The following is an 18,223-nucleotide window of genomic DNA, read 5'->3' as shown; positions in this document are numbered from 1 at the left end:
AACCCAAGTTCCTTTATCACTCCCAAGACTAATCCATCCAGATTTGCATCAACATGGTATTTATTTCCTGGATCTCCTTGTCCTAGATCCTATGCCCTGTTACCTTCTTAAGACTTCTCTAACTCTCTCCTGGTGCATTGCCATCATCAGACATACATGCTCTGATGCATTAATCCTCAAACCAAACCAAGCCTGCCTTGAAATTCTGACATGTGCAACAACTTGAGTGAATCTCAAAGATATTATATTAAGTGATATAAGCAAGTCACAAAAAGACAAATACCATACGGTTCCATTTTTATGAGGTTCTCAAAGTGAGACAGAAAGCAGAATGGTGGTTGCCAGGGTTAGGGATGGGGGCTAGGAAGGTATTGTTTAATGAGTATAGAGTTTCATTTTGTAAGATGAAAATGGTTATAAAAATGGATGTTGGTAATGATTGTATAGCATTGTGAATATATTTAATACTGCACTGTATATTTAAAATGACTAGGATCCCAAAATTAGAAAAGAGCTTCATAAGTGACAGATCTCTCATCCAGATGGAGTGCTGAATTTCTTGAAGAGATGAGTCAAAGTTGCCATTTTTATTCTGTTTCAGAAAAACCCAAATAAGCATCCTTGCTACTAGCCCCTACCCCATTTCACTCTTCCCCTGAAAGGAAGGTCTCAAAAGGGCCACTGTGCCTGTTTTCCCTCTCTTGTTCTCTTTAGTTCACAGTAGTTGACTTTCACCCTCAGGCACTTGGCACTGCCTTTGTCAAGGTCATCTGTAATCTTCAGTGTTGCCAAATCTGGTAGGTACTTGACCTTTTGGCAGCATTTGACATAGTTTATACCTTGCTCCTGCGTTCTCTTCCCTCTGGGCTTCTGTGATACAGTGTTCCCCTGAATTTCTGTTGGAGTCCTCACTGGCAGAAGCTTCCTCTTCTGTTTCAGACCTCTAAACAATGGGGCTTCAAAAGGCAGTGTTCTGGGCTATCATGATTAATGTTTTATTTCCAGTTAGACTTCTGCTTTGAGGTACAGACTCTCACATCCAAGTACCTTCTTATCTCGCACACATTTTATGCTGACTCATGTCTGCCTCAGAATGCTGGTCCCCTATGCCCCCACTGCATTCTGCCTTGTTACAGTAAATTGCACTGCCATCGCATTACACTCAAACATCTGCATCTTCCTTGCCTGTTCCTCTCCCCTTTTCATCTCGCTCACTCCCAGCAAAAAGTTTGTAGATTCTGTTTCTATTTTAAATGCACCTCCTCTCTCTCCATCCCCTCTAGCAAACTGGATAGTCTGGATTAGCATCACCTCCTGTCTGGGCCACTCCAGCAGCCTCCCCAAAAGTCCCCTCTCCTCCTGCCATTTGCCTCCTCCCCAGATCATTCTGTGCACTGTCATAAGAATAATCGCAATTTGATTTTTCCCCTGGTACCATTTCTGTGGCTTCCCAAATTGCCTACCTGGCCTGCCTTCATGGTCTAGTACCTCCTGCCTGTTGTCCAGTTTCTGTTCATGTCATTCTCTCCCACTATTGTGTTCTAATGACCCTGGTCTTATTTTACTTTCTTTCAACAGACCAAGCACTTTTCTCCTTCCAGCTCTTGGCTGTTTCTTCTTTGCTCAGCTAGCTCTTCTTCTTCCTCTAATGGGGTATTAGCTTAAATTAACTGCCTTAGGAAATCATTCTGTGACTGTCCTACATAGTTTCTTCCTTTTACTTACATCCTTCCTTCTGCTACAGCCTGCCATTATTATGTGTATACTTTTTCTCCAGTGAAAGACTGGAAACCCAGTGAGGGAAGAGGCTAGATCTTACTGTATCCCCAGGGACACCTGGCCTGATAGCTGGCAATCACTAGATGTTTCTGCTGGGAAAGGAATGGAGAGAGAAATGGATTGTACGTGGGATGTTATGAGGAGCTGTCTAGCAGCCTAAGGGACTCTCCTCTTCCTTAGACCCTTGCGTTTTCTGTGCACATCTGATACCCGTGGGCCTTGCACTGTGCAGGGTGCCTCCGCACAGTCCCCATTCACTTCTGCAAAGTCAAGGGCCCGTCCACCTTTTTCCTCCCTCAATTGTGCCCTCAGCTGAAGCAGCCTGCTCACAGTTACATCCCTTGGGGGTGGAGAAAACCCTCAGCCCCTGTGCCTTTGTGGTGTGTGAGGGTTGTGTTCCTTCTGCCACATCATCCCACTTATCTGTACATATCTGTGGTTGTTTCCTAACTACCAAGCAGCTTGATAAATTGTCATCTCCTATTGCAGGTAAAAGGTAAATCTCACGTCTAATCTGCTTGCCTTCCACTTTCTTATAACTCTGTTTTGCTTATCATCATCTCTTGTATAGACTACTCCAGTAGCCTCTTAGCTGGTCTCCTTCTCCCCACTTCCCCTGGGCCCATTTTCCAACTGGCAGCCAGGTTCATTTGTGAAATATGTCATTTGGATTATGCTGTACTGTTCTTCTCATTATACTTAAAACAAACTGTTCTGTATGTGATTATGGTGCTGAGGTCTCAAGGCCTCATTCATTCAAGGTGAAGTCTCTACCATTGGCTGCCTCCCTTTCCTTAGCCTGAAACTTCTGGGCGTGGTCTATAAAGGCCCTCACCAGCTGCCCCATGTGTTTCTCTGACCCTTCTGCTACTCTCTACCAATCTGGTTTCTACCTTAAGTCCCTTATGTGTAGGGGTTTTCAGGCTGGAATTGGTTTCCCCACCTAAATCTTTGTAGGCCTACCTCATTTATGTAGTCTGAGACTAACTTCAATGTCATCTCTCCAGACAGGCCTCTGGGAATCATGTGTGTACAGTAGGACGAGAGGGCTTGGGTGGTGTACCCTCATAGAGCACTTTCCTAGCATGCATGAGGCCCTGGGTTCAATCCCAAGCAGCAGTCAATCAAATAGCACTTCTAATACACATAAAATATTCTTCCTCATTAGTCTATCTTTTTGTAATGACAATATTCTTTATTTTTTGTTATTGCCTCTACTAGCATATATATAAGGTATGATTATAGTACATAGTGAACATTTAACTAAAATGTGCTATAGAAAGGATACATTGTCATGAAGTCTCCTCAGAATACTCAGCCTCATTTCAAACATACACATCCCATCATTTTTGTGTTTCTTTTTTAAAATTTTTTTAATTTATTGGATACAGGGTTTCACTACATATTTCAGACTCATGGTGATCCTCCCGTGTCAGCCTTCACACATCTGGGATTATAGGCATGTGCCAGCATGCCTGGTTTCGAGGCTGGCACAGCACACCTAGGGTTCTATAGCATGTGGTACTGGGACTCGAACGTGGGTCCTTGCATTTGCCAGGCAGGTGCCTAGACGACTGAGCTATCTCCTCAGCCCTTGTGTGTTTCTTGAAGGATTTTTTTTTTTTAAACTGGGGATCAAACTCAGCACCTTGCACTTGCCAGATAGGCGCTTAAGTGACTGTTTCTTTTACAAAGTGTGAAAGTACCATGAGTGATCCTGAATGCCATTCAGTGGAAACTCAGGCTCCTAAAAGCATGACAGTGTGCCCTCATCCACTTCACCCACTGACTCTGGTCAGTGAAGACTTGTGGCTCTTCCCCAAAGTCAAAATGACTGTGACAAAAAAATGTATGAATTTGTTTAGGACATTGACACAGCTAGCAATGCAAATAAAGACATGATTGAGGCCTTCCAGAACTGCTTGAGAAAGTGGCAAGAGTAGTAGAATATAAGTATATTCAAATTGAGGGCAAATATTTTGATGGGGATTCATAGCAAAGTGTCTTTCATTAAAATTTCAAAATACATATTTTAAACATTCACCATATTTTTCAACGAGACCTCATAAGTTTCATGAAGGTAGCTTCTTTAGTTGGCTATATTATCAAGAACACTAATACTTAATTGAGCACTTGGTATGTGGTGAAAATTTGGGAAGAAAAACTTGTGTTAATGTGCTTGCTAAGGATTTTAGGTAAAAGTGGAACATGTCTGTTTTAAGGACTCTTGAAAACTCATTGTTTAAAAGTCTGAAAAACTGGTGATATCTGTGACATGTGACTTAAGTTGACCCTTTCCCCCAGCTCTTTCAGAGCAAATCAAATTGAGGCTGCTCCGACCAGCTCTTCGGGGGATGGATTTAAGGCAGACCTCGTCTTCAAAGAGATTGAGAAGAAGCTTGAAGAGGTGAGATTTGTGTAAAATATTGTAGGAAAATAAAACCCTGAGGCCAGAAGAAGCACACAAAGATTTCACCTATTGCCGTGCAGTTGCGCAAGTTGAAAATTTATGCCATGTTGTCAAGTATTGAGTGTGCTTTAGGTTTTTTTTTTTTTTTTTGTTTAGGAAAGGGTCTACAGGGTGTTCAGGGTCTCACTACTCGATCAAACTTGTAGTGATCTGCCTGTTTACAGCCTCCCAAGAGCTGGGATTACAGGCTTGCACCACCATGCCCAGTTTCAATTGCTGTCTCAGTGTGCCCCAGAGGCGGGGCCAGCACAGAAGGCCCAGGGATGGAACCCTCAGCCCCTGAGCCTGCTTGCAGGTGCTTTAATCTGCTGAGCTATTTGGTCGGCCCTGCTTTAGTTTTTTGAGTTGTCTATTTTAGGTTCCTTGTGATTGTAGTAAGAACACACTTAAGGAATTCACAGATCTCCAGCTTTGAGTTAGAGAGCTGTAATAAATATTGTATAAAATTGTCATTCTTTTCTTAGTCCTGTTTGTCAAGGAGATATTCATTACAGACAGTTTGTACGTAAAGGGGTTATCCTTTTTTTGGCATAATTTCTTCCCAAATAAAAAATTTTTTACTTAGAATCACTCCAAAGAATAATATTTTAAATATGCCTTTGGGGCCAGGGACTTGGCTCAGCGGTAGAACACTTGTCTAACAAACTGAAAGCCCTGGGTTTGGTCCTTGGCACCAAAAACAAAAAATAAACCTCCTCTAAAAAACAATTTAACCAAAAAAAACATGAAAGACCAAAAGGTAAATATGTCTTTGATACCAAATTTTTTTTTTATTTTTGATTTTTTAAATTTTTAAATTTTTTATTTTTTCCCCATAATTTCATTGATAAACAAATAGCAATGAGACAGTTTCGAATCAAATTGGTAGGACAGTTTCAATAATTCACACATTGCATACATTCGTCCTAGTGGTTAATTGCTGTACAAGATGTGGACATGATATCCTATTTACAAATACCATTAGAACAAATCGCTCTATTCATTAAGAGAATGTAACTATATATCTATCCTAACCACTTTGAATACACAGATACAAAATGGACATTCATCTGTATCCCCTTTTTTTGTTAAGTTCTGTTATTTGAATATTATAGGTATGTAAACTCCCAAATTTTTTTTTCAAAAAAAAATCATTTGATTTTTTTCAAAGGAGTTTTGGTTCTTTTGTTAAACATTTGATTAAATATGATGGTATTTTTTTTAAATGTATTTAGTACAGGGTCTACAGGGTCTGACTACATAGACTGGACTTATGTGAGCCTCCTGTTTACAACCTCCCAAGTGCTGGCATTACAGGGGTGCTCTACCACACCCAATTTCAATCTCCATCTCAGTGCACCCTGGGAGCGGGGCTGGCACGGCAGGTCCAGGGATCCATACCCCAGACCCTGCATCTGCCTAAGCAGGCACTTTATTCCACTGAGCTATTTGGCCAGCCCTTTTAAATTTTGTACTCTACAGAAACACATAAAAATAAAATTTTAAATATCTCCTGGATTCTACCATTCAGTTCACTAAAATGTTAAAAATGGTGAACATTCTTTCCTGTCATCTCTTTCTGTATCTAACCTTACAGTTTTATAGAACTCAGATCATGTACATATTGGGTTTTTTATTACATATGGAGATTATTTTATGTATAATAATTCTTGATAGAGATAGTAATCCTACAAAAGCAGTCTCAACAGTGACTCTAAAAAGGAAGTTAACTATCCTGAGGCAAAATCACTCGATTCATTGTTTCAAACTTAGAAGTATCTTGGAACTTCATTATTGATTTTAGATTTGAGACCAAGGCACAATTGCGCCATGCTCATTCCTATCTAATAAGATGATCAAAACGGGCTGAAATAAATAAAAGGATTGAGAGCATTTATAGCGTGTATTGCATACCTGTTACAGTCAGAGAGCAAAAGGGAAGCCTGGGCGTGTTGCCTCTTTCCCTGGGGCAGTGCAAGGCATGGAAACACTGAGATGACACCCGAATGTGGGGCACAGTTTCTTTTTTTGCTTTAATGGGCACTGGTCCAGATTATTCCCAGAATATCCGGCCCTGATCTCTGTTAGTATAGGGCTTCTGTGAGGTAAGCAGGCGGGAAGTAGAGAAGCAGAATGGCTCATCAGCTGGGGATTGGTTTGTACAGTGTGCATCACAGTGACCAGCAGTTTCTAAGAGACAGGAGTAACTAGAACTGGAGGAGGAACCATTACGTGGGCAACTAACAAACTGAAGTAAACTGGCTGCGGCCGGTGAGGGTGTTGGGGGGCAGCATCTTCTATAGTAGAACTTCTTAACTGCTTAGGTAGTTACACTGAGTGTGGGTAGCCCCTGAGGAAAAGGGATTCGGCTGTAAAAGGACTTAGCACTTTCCAGATTGTGCCTAGGATCAGCCAGGCCAGGCTGGGTGGTAGGGTAGGGGTAGCACTGACCAGGCCACAGGACTGTCACACTGCCATCTTGTGGATACACACCCACAATGTGTCATAATTTATTTAACTTGCTGTCTCTTCATGAGAAACAATGCTATAATAAATTTCCTTTAAATATTTATGCCAGAATCAACTTAGCTTAGAGAATAAGAAAGAATTTTTATGTAGTTAGATATACACATTTTGCATTTTAATATAATTTACCAAACTTTCCACTAGAAAGGCTGAGCTTGATTTTTTTTTAACTTTTTTCAATTTCAGTCTATACTTTTAAAAATTAGAGACTATATACTTTGAGGTCTGGCATATGGCCATAAGGCAGTCGTTGTATAATTTATTACTGATTTTATTTTGCAGCATACTTTCAGTTTTGCAAATGGATTCCTCTTTCTCCCTGATCCCATTTTTAATTCTTTTCTCCTCCATAACCTTACCCCCATCAGCCTTATCCCCTTATTTCTTTTCTCCTTCCCACGATTGTCAGTTTTCTCTGAGTTTGCAGCAGTAGAAAATGAAAGTCTTGGATTCTTTTGTCAATTCATGCATTTTCTGCATTAGCAAAGGCAGCCTGGCAAGAGATTTTGTTTCCACTTTTGTCTTTGTTAGCAGTACTCTGCTGCACTTCTTTGAAATCTGTCTTAATTTTTTTGTCCCTATTAAGTTTACAACAGGACCTACTCCTTGACCTTTTGCCTACTCAGAAAGAATTTTTCTTCCATGAGGAAGCTCTTAGAACTTTCTTAGTACTCATGATCTCCAGTTTCGCAAGTCTTATTTTCTTTCTCCTTTTCTCTCTCCTCCTCATGTATTTCCTTACCAACTCTCACGCCTACTTGAAGTGAACATGTTTTATTCACCATGGATATGATTTTTGTAAAGGAACCAGTTGGCTCTCAGAAGTAATAGCAAGTGCAAATTAATCTACATCTGTCTTAAGTAGGTGGGAGGATAAGTGGGAGATTGCAGGAATTTCTCTTCAAGCACACAGGTGGGGTTTCGGAATGTTTACTGGTGTTCTCCTGCTCCAACTTGTTGGTGTCTGCTTAAAGCGTATTCTTGAGGCATTTGCAAGCAGATGGCATGGATACACCTGGAAAGAGTCACCTGTGGGATGCTGGCCCTAAGGACCCTGGTTCCTGGGTGGCCTAGCACACCATCCTTATTAACCCTTGTCCTGGGTTGTGTCCACAGAACCTTAGAAAAGATTTTGAGGAATGTGGAGATGTTGAACTTTCTTTTAACTCCTTTGTGCTAGTGGAGACTGTTCTGTGGATGTGTTTTGGTTTTTAAGTATTGATGTAACCTACAGTTGTGGTATGGCACAGTCAGATGGAAAGTACATTGAATTTGAAAGTGAACCAAACCGGGAATGAGTTCAGGTTTTACTGCTGATTAGCCTTAAGTCCCTGCTCCTCATAGAGTTTAGTGGGAAGAGAAATCTGGAAAAAGTTTTCTGGGTAAAAGTGGCTTCTTGAACAAGAAACACGGGTGCCTGCCTAGGGCCTTGAGAGTATCTGCCACAGGCAGAGAAACCTGCCTGGGAGAATTACCTGTGAGCTGACTTAGGTGATGAGGTTAGGGTGAAAAAGGACAAGAAGAGGAGGTGAGTATGTTGGGTGAGAGCATGAAGGCAAAAGAGAATGGGGCACATGGATTCAAAATGATCAGAATTATTGCAGCATAAAGCCTGAGAAGGTGAGATGGTGGCTGGAGACTACAACAAATATCTTTTAGATGGTGAAAATTCTTGAATGCTACCTAAAGATAGACTTCATCTTGTTGGCTGTGTATGAAATTCAAGCCTGAGAGTATTAAATGGGTTATGTTAGTATATGATGGATTATGTTAGATGGACTATTTGGCAGAAGTATAAAGGATAGTCTGTGGTGGATTGTTACATAGTATACCCACATTAGATATGTTTGGTAGTTCCCAAAAAAGTTAAACAGCATCTTATGATCCAGCAAGTCCACCTGTAGGTACATACCTAATTAGAGCTTATATCCATACAAAAACTTGTTCTCAAATGTTAATAGCAAGATTACTTATAACAACCAAAAGTAGAAACAACAATCAGCTGATGGTATGTCAACAAAATGGTCTCCAGTCATTGTTGTCATGGAACAGTGACTGGCCAGTGAAAGTAGCGAAGTACCTGTCAGTATCGACTTCAACTTGCATGAATCTTGAAAACATTACGCTAAGTAAAAAGCCAGCTGCAAAAGGTCACATACAGTGTGGTTCCATTTATATGAAATGTTCACAATAAGCAAATCTGTAGAGGTAGGAAGGAGATTTGTGGTTGCCAGAGGCTAGTGAGAAAAGATGTTATATTAGCCAGTCTTCCACTGCTGTGGCGAAATACCTGAAATAAACAACTTAAAAGAAGGAAGAATATATTTTGGTCCACAGTTCCAGAAGTTTCAGACTATGCTTGATTAGCTCTGTTGCCTTTGGGTGTGTAGTGAGGCAGAACAGCACAGTGGGGACGCTGCTTAGTCGCATAGTGGCCAGGAAGCAAAAGAGAAAGGCCTGAGCTAAGTGATTTCTTTCCACAAGCCCCACTTCCTCAGAGTTCTCCCGCCAGCCCTGTGGCACACAGACCAGCAGCCAAGCTTTTAGCACATGGGCCTTTCAAGATCTAAGCTCCCAGGTAGGGAGTGACTGCTGATGGGTGTAAGCTTCTTTCTAGAGTGATGAGAATGTTCTAAAATAATGATGTTGGCTGCACAACTCTAAATATGCTGGAAAAGAAAACACTCAATTTTATACTTTAAAAGAGTAAATCTTTTTTTTTTTTTTTGCGGACCTGGGGATTGAACTCAGGCCCTTGTGCTTGCCAGGCAAGTGCTTATTCTATTGAGCCATCTCCCCGGCCCTAAAAGAGTAAATCTTATGAGATATTAATTATATCTCAGTTGCTGCTTAGAATAAAACACAACCAGGGTAGATTTGCAATAGGCTGTACAAAGAAACAGAGATCAGTATATTATGTCACTAACTTCTCAGCAGAAATGATTGTGTATTAGATACTTATTACAATGCCTAAAAAAGTAAACTCTCAGACTTTTGTTAAAGGAGTGAGTACTATGGTTCCAAAGGGAAGAATCTTGGATACAAATTGTTGCAGATATATAAAGCTAAGATAAATAAGGTATGAAGTAAAAGATACTAGAAATAAAAGAACTCAAAAAGTAGCCAGTTACAAAATAAATATAAAAGCTTATTATATTTCTATATATTTGCAGTAATCCAGCTATAATATATAATGAAAAAATACATTATTAGCAAGAACAATGTAAAATATCTAAAAATAAGTGTAGCAAGAAATTTATAAAATCCAACCATCAAGTCAAGATGAGCTTGGAGTGAAGAATTTCAAGTCCTGAAAGAAAACAACTTCCAACCCAGATTGATATAGTCTATAAAACTATCTTTCAAAATTAATGGAGAAATAAGATACTTCCATGACGAACAATTGAAGAAATTCATGACCACCAAACCAACCCTACAAAAAGTATTGAAAAATATTCTAGAAAGAGCAAAAATGACCACACTTCCAAAAAAACAACAGAAAGAAACCACCAAACAAGGCAAGCAGTTAAGTAAGAGGGTAAAATAGGGAACCAGCAGCAGAAAAATAACATGACAAAGGTAAGTCAGTACATACCAGTTATAACCATTAATGTTAATGGCCTCCACTCACTAATCAAAAGAAATGGACTGGCAGAGTGGATCAAGAAACAAGATTCAGTTGTATATATGCTGTATATAAGAAACATATATAACGGAAAAGGAAAATCATAGATTGAAATTCAGAGGGTGGAAAACAGTACCCCACATGGCAGGAACCCAGAAAAAGGCAGGGTGTTTTTTTCTATTTGCAGACAATGTGAGCTTTAAGCCAAGAATGATCAGAAGAGATAAAGTCACTATGTACTTGTTATGGGAAACCTTTAAGAAGAAATGATAACAATCATAAATACGTATGCACAAATACAGGAGCACCCAACTATATAATATGAATAGATGTGAAAAATCAAATAAGCAATAACACAGTTGTAGTGGGGAACTTAACACCCCCTTGTCACAAAGAGATAGATCAGACAAAAAATCAGCAAAGAAATAACAGAATCGAACCAAACTAGTGAAAAGATAGACTTAGTAGACCTTTCCAGAGTGTTCCACCCAACAGCATCAGAATACACATTCTTCTCAGCTGTACAGGGGATGTTCTCTATTTAGGCCATATGCTAGCCTACAGAATATGCTTAAGTAAATGCAGAGGAATTTAAATTATTCCAAGCATATTATTTGACCATAGTGCATTGAAATTGGAAATTATTGACAAATCACAAAAAAAAACCCCATAAGCACATGGAAATTAACACCCTCTTGAATGACCAATGGGTCAAGAAGAAATCAAAGAAATTAAACAAAAATGCAAATACAACTTACTGTCACCTGTGTGATGCAATGAAAGCAGTCTGCAGGAAAATTTATAGCAGTGAATTATCACATCAAGAAAACAGAACAAGGGGCTGGGGAGATAGCTCTGTGGCATAAGTGCCTGCCTAGCAAGTGCAAGGACCTGGTACTACATCCCATTCGGGGATGCTGAGACCGGCCTGCACTACAAAGTGAGATCCAAGGCTACCCTGAACTGCATAGTGAGACCTTGTCTTAAAAAAAGAAAACAGAATAAGCACAAATAAACACCCTACTGCTGCACCTCAAACTTCTAAAAAAGGAAGAGTAAGTCAAGCCCAAAGCAGGGAGGATATTATCAAGATCAAAATAGAAATTAACATAATGGGGACTAAGAAAACAATACACAGAATTAATGAATTGAAGAGTTGGTTCTTTGAAATAATAAAATTGATTAACCCCTACCCAGCCTTATCAATAAAAAGAAAGAAAAAACCCTCAAATTTATGCAGTAAGGAATGAAAAACACAAAAATCACTAAAGATCCTATGGAAATTCAGAAGATCATCAATACCTATTTCAAAAATCTTTACTCATATAGGATGGAAAACACAGAAGAAATAGAACTATGGAAACATGCATTACCAAAGCTGAATCAAGAAGATATAAAAATCTGAGTAGGGGCTGGTGAGATGGCTCAGTGGTCTAAAGCACCTATTTAGAACAAGCTTAAAGCACAGGGACCGCGGTTCGATCCCCTAGCACCACATGCCAGCCAGCCCCGCCCCCTGGTGGGCTGAGCTGGCCACACACACACACACACACACACACACACACAAATAAAATAAATAAATTAAAAAAAAAATCTGAGTAGCCAGGTATCAGTCAGTGAAATTTAAAACATAATTAAAAACTTATCAACAAAGAAATGCCCAGGTCTTGATGGATTCACAGCTAAATTCTTTAAGAAATGTAGAGAAAATTTAGTGCCAGCACTCCTCGAACTTTTTAATGAAATTGAAAGGGATAAATATTTGTTACTCATTCCTGGAGGCGAGTATTACCCTGATACCAAAAACAGAGAAAGACCCAACCAAAATTTAAAAAAAGAGACTACAGTCCAATCTCCTTAATGAACATAGATACACATATCCTTAATAAATTCTAGTAAACAATGCAGCATATCATCAGGAAGATTATACATCATGACCAAGTGGAATTCATCCCAGAAATGCAGGGATGGTTCAGTATACACAAATCAATAAATGATGCTTCATATCAGTAGCGCCAAAGACAAAAGCCACATAATCATCTCAATAGATACAAAGTCCAACACTTATTCATAATTTAAGAAAAAAAATACAGAAAATTGGGATAGCCTTTACCTCAATCTGATAAAAGCCATCTATGACAAACCAACAGCCAACATCATACCAAATGGACAAAAACTGAAAGCTTTCACTCTTAAATCACGAACAAGGATGTCCATTCTCACCACTCCTGTTCAATATAGTTTTGGAAATTCCAGATCAATAAAGCAAAAGAGAGAAATAATAAGGTAGGAGAGGAAGAAGTGAAATTATCATTATTTTCAGATGACATGATACTCTACATAGAAGACACCAGAAACTCCACCAAAAGACTTGTACATTTAATAACCAAATTCAGTACTGTGGTGGGATACAAAACACACAAATCAATAACATTCTTGTGCACAAACTCACTGAAAGAGAAATTAAAACCACAGCATTCATAGTAGCGCCCAAAAAATTGAAATACTTAGGAATCAATCTAATAAGAGAAGCAAAAGATCTATACATTGAAAATTATAGCACCCTGAAAAAGGAAGGTGAAGAGGATTTCAGAAAATGGGTAGGAAGAACCCACATTGTGAAAATGGCCATAATTTCTCAAAACTGTTATACAGATTTAATGCAGTCCTGATCAAAATATCATTAGCATACCTCAAATCTAGAGATAACATTCCTAAAATTCACCTGGAACCAGAAAAGACCTGGAATCACAAAGGCAGACCTGGGCAACAAAGGCAAGGGAGGAGGCATCACAATCCCTGATTTGAAATAATACTGCAAAGATACTGTGATAAAATCAGCATGATACTGGCAAAAACCCAAACATGAGGATCAGTAGATTAGATTAGAAGGTGCAGATACAACTACAAACACACACAGGTACCTTATCTTTGCCAAAGGGGTCAGACATGCTCAATAAAAGCAAGATAATATTTTTAATAAGTGGTGCTAGAAAAACTAGCTTTCCACATTCCAAAAACTAAAACTAGACCCATGTCTGTCACCATGCACTAAAGTAAAAGGGGTAAAAAATCTAAATCTTGTAACAGAGACACTAAATTAATTGGGTGAAAAAGTAGGTACAAATCTTGAAGACATAGGGATAGGCAGAGTTCATAAGTAAATACCAAACTGCATGGGAAATACTTCAAAGAATCAACAACTGGAATCTCATTAAAACATTTTACACATCAAAAGAAACCACGAGCAGAGTTAAAAAAAGCCACAAATTGGGAAAAAAATTTTAGTCAACTTTTCTTTAAAGGATTTCTATCAGAACATATAAAGAAATTTTTAAAAATCAAGGGCCAGCAAGATAGCTCAGTAGACTAAGCGCCTGCTTAGGTAAGCACAGGGACTGGGGATCCCTGGCACCACATGCCACGCCAGTCCCACCCTTGGGCACACTGAGCTGGGGACTGAGTCTGGGTATGGTAGTGCATGCCTGTAATCCCAGTGCTAGGGAGGCTAAAAACAGGAGGACCACTGTGAGTCCCACTTGCATAGTGAAACCATATATCAAAGACATAAAAAAATAAAAAATCAGATCCCCAAAATTCAAAGACCTTTCAGATGAAGAAATACAAATGACAAATAAATTTATGAAAAAATGTTCAATATGGTTGGTCATCCAAAAAATGCAAATTAAAACAATACTGAGATTCCATCTCATCCCAGAAAGAATGGTTATCATCAAAAACTCAACCAATAACATGCTGATAGGGCTGTGTGGAATAAGAAACCCTTTTCCACTGTTGGTGGGCGTGTAGACTGGTACAACCACTATGGAAATCAGTGTGGAGATTCCTCAGAAAACTAGAATTAGAGGCCCCATTCCATGCAGCTGTTCCCCTTTTGGGTATTTTCCCAGAAGAATTGAAAGTATCATATCACAGTGATATATGTGTACCCATGTTTATAGCAGCACAATTTGTAATAGCTAAATCTTGGAAACAACCCACAAATGCCCAACAACCAAGGTATAGATAAAAAAGATGTCATCTTTTTATACAATGGAATATTACTCATCTATAAAGAAAGATAAACTCAGGGCTTTTATAGGTAGGTGGATGCAATTAGAGACCACACTGATAAGTGAAAAAACTCAAGAGTCACATGTATAAACATCATATTGTTTTCCTAGCATAAGAAACTGAAAGAGTAAATAAGATCCAAAGGTACAATAGACATTGTGAAAGAGAAAGAAACTGCTCAAAAGAACAACTGGGATGGAGGAAAGGAGAAGGGAATAAGCGTGCGCACACGCACACACACATACACACACGTGATAGCTAAAATAACTGTATTACTAATTTCTGTTAATTCATTGAAGGGAACATTTAGTGTTTATATTATTTGAACAATCTTACGTGCCTGTATCTGATAATCTGAGCAACTACTCTAAAGATAACAATATGTAATATAACTATTGTTAATTTCCTATCTTGTTTTGAAATTCTGTATCAGTTTCATTTTTTTATTATTGTCTTTAAAAAGAAATTTACAAAATCCTGAAGTTGGATGGAAACCACATTTTTCTAAATGACATTGAAGGACATGTGAAAATATACTATATTTATATATAGAAAGATTCAACATTGTAATGATAGTTACCACTCCTCCAAGCAGATGCGTATATTCTGTGTAATCCCATCTAAATTCAGCAACATTTCAGGGGAAATCTAACAAAATAATCATTAAAATACATGAAGAGAAATTTTGTTTATTCAAATTCAAAAATAGCCAAGTAAGGTGATGGAGGCCTGTAATCCCAACACTTGGGAGGCTGAAGCAGGAGGATAACTCTGAGTTCAAGATCGTCTGAACTAAAATAAGTGAGACCCTATCTACAGAAAAACAATCCAGATGTAGCCAAGAGTATGTGGAAGAGAAGAATTCTGGTGGGGGTGGTTGCACAGGAGAGAAACACATCATCAAGCTATTATATTAACACGGGGTTAACAGACAGCTCATGGACTAAAACAGCAAAACAAAATGGTAACATTTGTTGAACAAATTACTCTGTTATGGGTATTTACATAATTTAACCCTAATAGAACTTTATAAGGATTGTTTCCATTTAACAGGTAAGAAAACTAAAATACAGCATTTTAATGATTTGTGCAGGATTATAAAAGCACATGGAAATACAGGAACTAAACCTATACAGATTCCCAGGTTCAGTGTTCTTATCCAGCAAAACTTATTTTTTGGAATTTTCTCCTAAATAAGTGAGGCTGTGTAGAAATATTACGATATAAGGATGTTATTTAGAGCATTGTAATACAACCTAAAGAATTAGCCTAAGTAACAAGCAAAAGGGTATTGATTAAATGAAATATGGTATCCATTTACAATTTTATATGTGACCATTTAAAATGACATGGAAAGTGATTTTAAAAACAGCATGGTACTGGTACAAAAATAGAAACATGGATCAGTGAAACAGAATTTATTTAAAGATAACATTTTAGAAAGATGGTTCTGGGAAAACTGATTACATGCAGGATGAATGTAGACCCATATTTCTTCATCCTACACTAAAATAAAATCGATCTACATACTTCAAATAATGGAACTTAACAAAAAAAGGGGATACAGATGAATGTCCATTTTGTATCTGTGTATTCAAAGTGGTTAGGATAGATATATAGTTACATTCTTTTAATGAATAGCGAATTTGTTCTAATGGTGCTTGTAAATAGGATATCATGTCTGCATCTTGTACAGCAATTAACCACTAGGAAGAATGTATGCAATGTGTTAATTATTGAAACTGTCCTACCAATTTGGATTGAAAAAAAAAAATAAATAAAAAACAAAGATCTACATACTAAAACAGAAACACTTAATCTTTTGGAAGATAAAACAGAGAAGACTCTAGCAGACTTAGGCACAGGAAAGGGTTTTCTTTATTGAATTCTGGCTAAAAGAATCAAAAAATGAGATTAAAATTGAAGTTTATGCACAGCAAAGAAAACAAAAGAATGAAGGGACAACCTACAGAATAGGCAAAAAAAAAAAAAAAAAAAATTTCCAGTAACTCCTTGAACAGAGGATTCATTGAAAATTATATAAAACACTAAAAAGAATTAGACCTCCGCAAGAATAAAAGGTGCCATCCACAAAATGGGGAATTGAAATGAATGGACACTTCTCAGAAGCAGTTTAGATGACCAGTAAGTACATGAAAACATGTTCAGCATCTTTAGTCACTAGAAAAATATTAATAGAAACAACTCTGAGATTACACTTTATTCCAGAAAAAATAGAACTCAAAAAGAACTCAGAGAACTCAAAAATACAACGGATGTTGGAGAAATCATGGGAGGTTAGTGGGAATATAAACTAGTGCAGCCTCTATAGGAAATAAATAGTCCTCAGAAAACTAACAGGAATAACATTCAACCTAGCTATACCACTTTTGAGTATTTACCCACAGAGTTAAAGACATCATATCACAGGGATACAAGTATACTGATGTTTATAGCAGCACAGCTCATAATACCTAAATCTTGGAAGCAGCATACATATCCACTAACAGTAGGTGGATAAAGAAAATATGGTTTATATATACAGTAGAGTACTGCTCAGCCATAAGGAAGGATAAATTTTGAGTTGTTCATAGGAAAACGGATGCACCTTGAGACCAAAATGCTAAGTGAAATAAATCAGACACAAAAGCTTAAGTATCACATAGTTTCTCTTAGATGAGAAACCCAAGATAGAAATAATTTTAAAGAGCAAACTAAAAGATGATAAGAAACAGGGAGATGGACTATGTGGAGATGGGAAGGGGATCTGGATAGATGAGAGGAAAGGGACCGAGATGCAACCTGTATGTACACCAGCTCCCTACAGCGGATGTATTGCATACAGCAAACATACATTAAATGATGAAATAAAATGAGGTAATAATAAATTATATGGAAGGATGTTTAGTGACATAGTGATGCAGATAGCTAAAAGTAGATTACAAAACAATATGATCCTATTTTTAAAATATACATACTGAGAAAAAAGATGGGGTTTGAAACAAATACGATTTTCTTTGATAAAGGTGTGAAAATTGTGAATGACTTGTTTGTGCTTATCCACTTTTTCCACTTGTTTCACTGTGAAATGTTTCTTCTTTACAGAAGTATTTTAATAAAATTATTGTGCTGCTTTTGATTTTCTTAAACAGGATATGTTAACGGCTGTCAGTGTTTACCCTGCCAGCTGCCCCCACAGGCTGCATCTTGTGACGGTTTTCTTACTACATCACTGCCTATACTATTGTGTGTTGTCATAGTTATCACAGAGCATTCCAGCTTTTCTGACTCCTAGGCCTGTGGTGCCTAGAACAGTGTGTGGCTTGATCGATGTTTCAGGCAGGAATGGTGAAGCTGAGGTGGGTGAAGGGCAGAAGAAGGGAGGATGGGAATAAGGAGGGTAGCCCACCTGCAGAGGTTAGTCTGAGGCTGTGTTTTCTGTATTAGGCCAGTTTCATCCACAGTATCCAAATATAAGGGGTAGATATGTAACTTGTATATAGTTCCTTGTAGTAATGTAGAAAATGAGTCCACATCCTCACCCTAAATTCTTGATCTCAGAACCACTTTTCTGTAACTTCTGATTGTGGGAAACCAAAATTAAATATTTTATTTTGTCAATTTAATTTCCACTTTCTCATCTCTAAAGTTCTAAACAGTGGAGTGCAAGAAGAAGAGATAGGTTAGGAATTCCTCCTGCATTCAGAGAAGTCAGAGTGAAGGGTCGGTCAAATAGCTCAGTGGTCTAAAGCACTTGCTTAGGTAGAGCA

General features: G+C 38.1%; 1 protein-coding gene across 1 annotated transcript in view; it reads left to right on the top strand.

Annotated features, from left to right (window-relative positions):
• The window catches only part of Scp2 (sterol carrier protein 2), a 126,384-nt gene that overhangs the window by 97,405 nt on the left and 10,756 nt on the right, over positions 1-18,223 (top strand). The window contains exon 13 of the mRNA XM_004639220.3: positions 4,084-4,186. Within this exon, the coding sequence (XP_004639277.3) occupies positions 4,084-4,186 (103 nt within the window). The remainder of the gene's footprint in view (positions 1-4,083; positions 4,187-18,223) is intronic.

Source organism: Octodon degus, unplaced genomic scaffold, assembly GCF_000260255.1.
Source record: "Octodon degus isolate 3935 unplaced genomic scaffold, OctDeg1.0 scaffold00107, whole genome shotgun sequence".
In the NCBI taxonomy this organism is placed as follows: domain Eukaryota; kingdom Metazoa; phylum Chordata; class Mammalia; order Rodentia; family Octodontidae; genus Octodon; species Octodon degus.
This window is presented reverse-complemented; position numbering and strand designations above follow the sequence as displayed.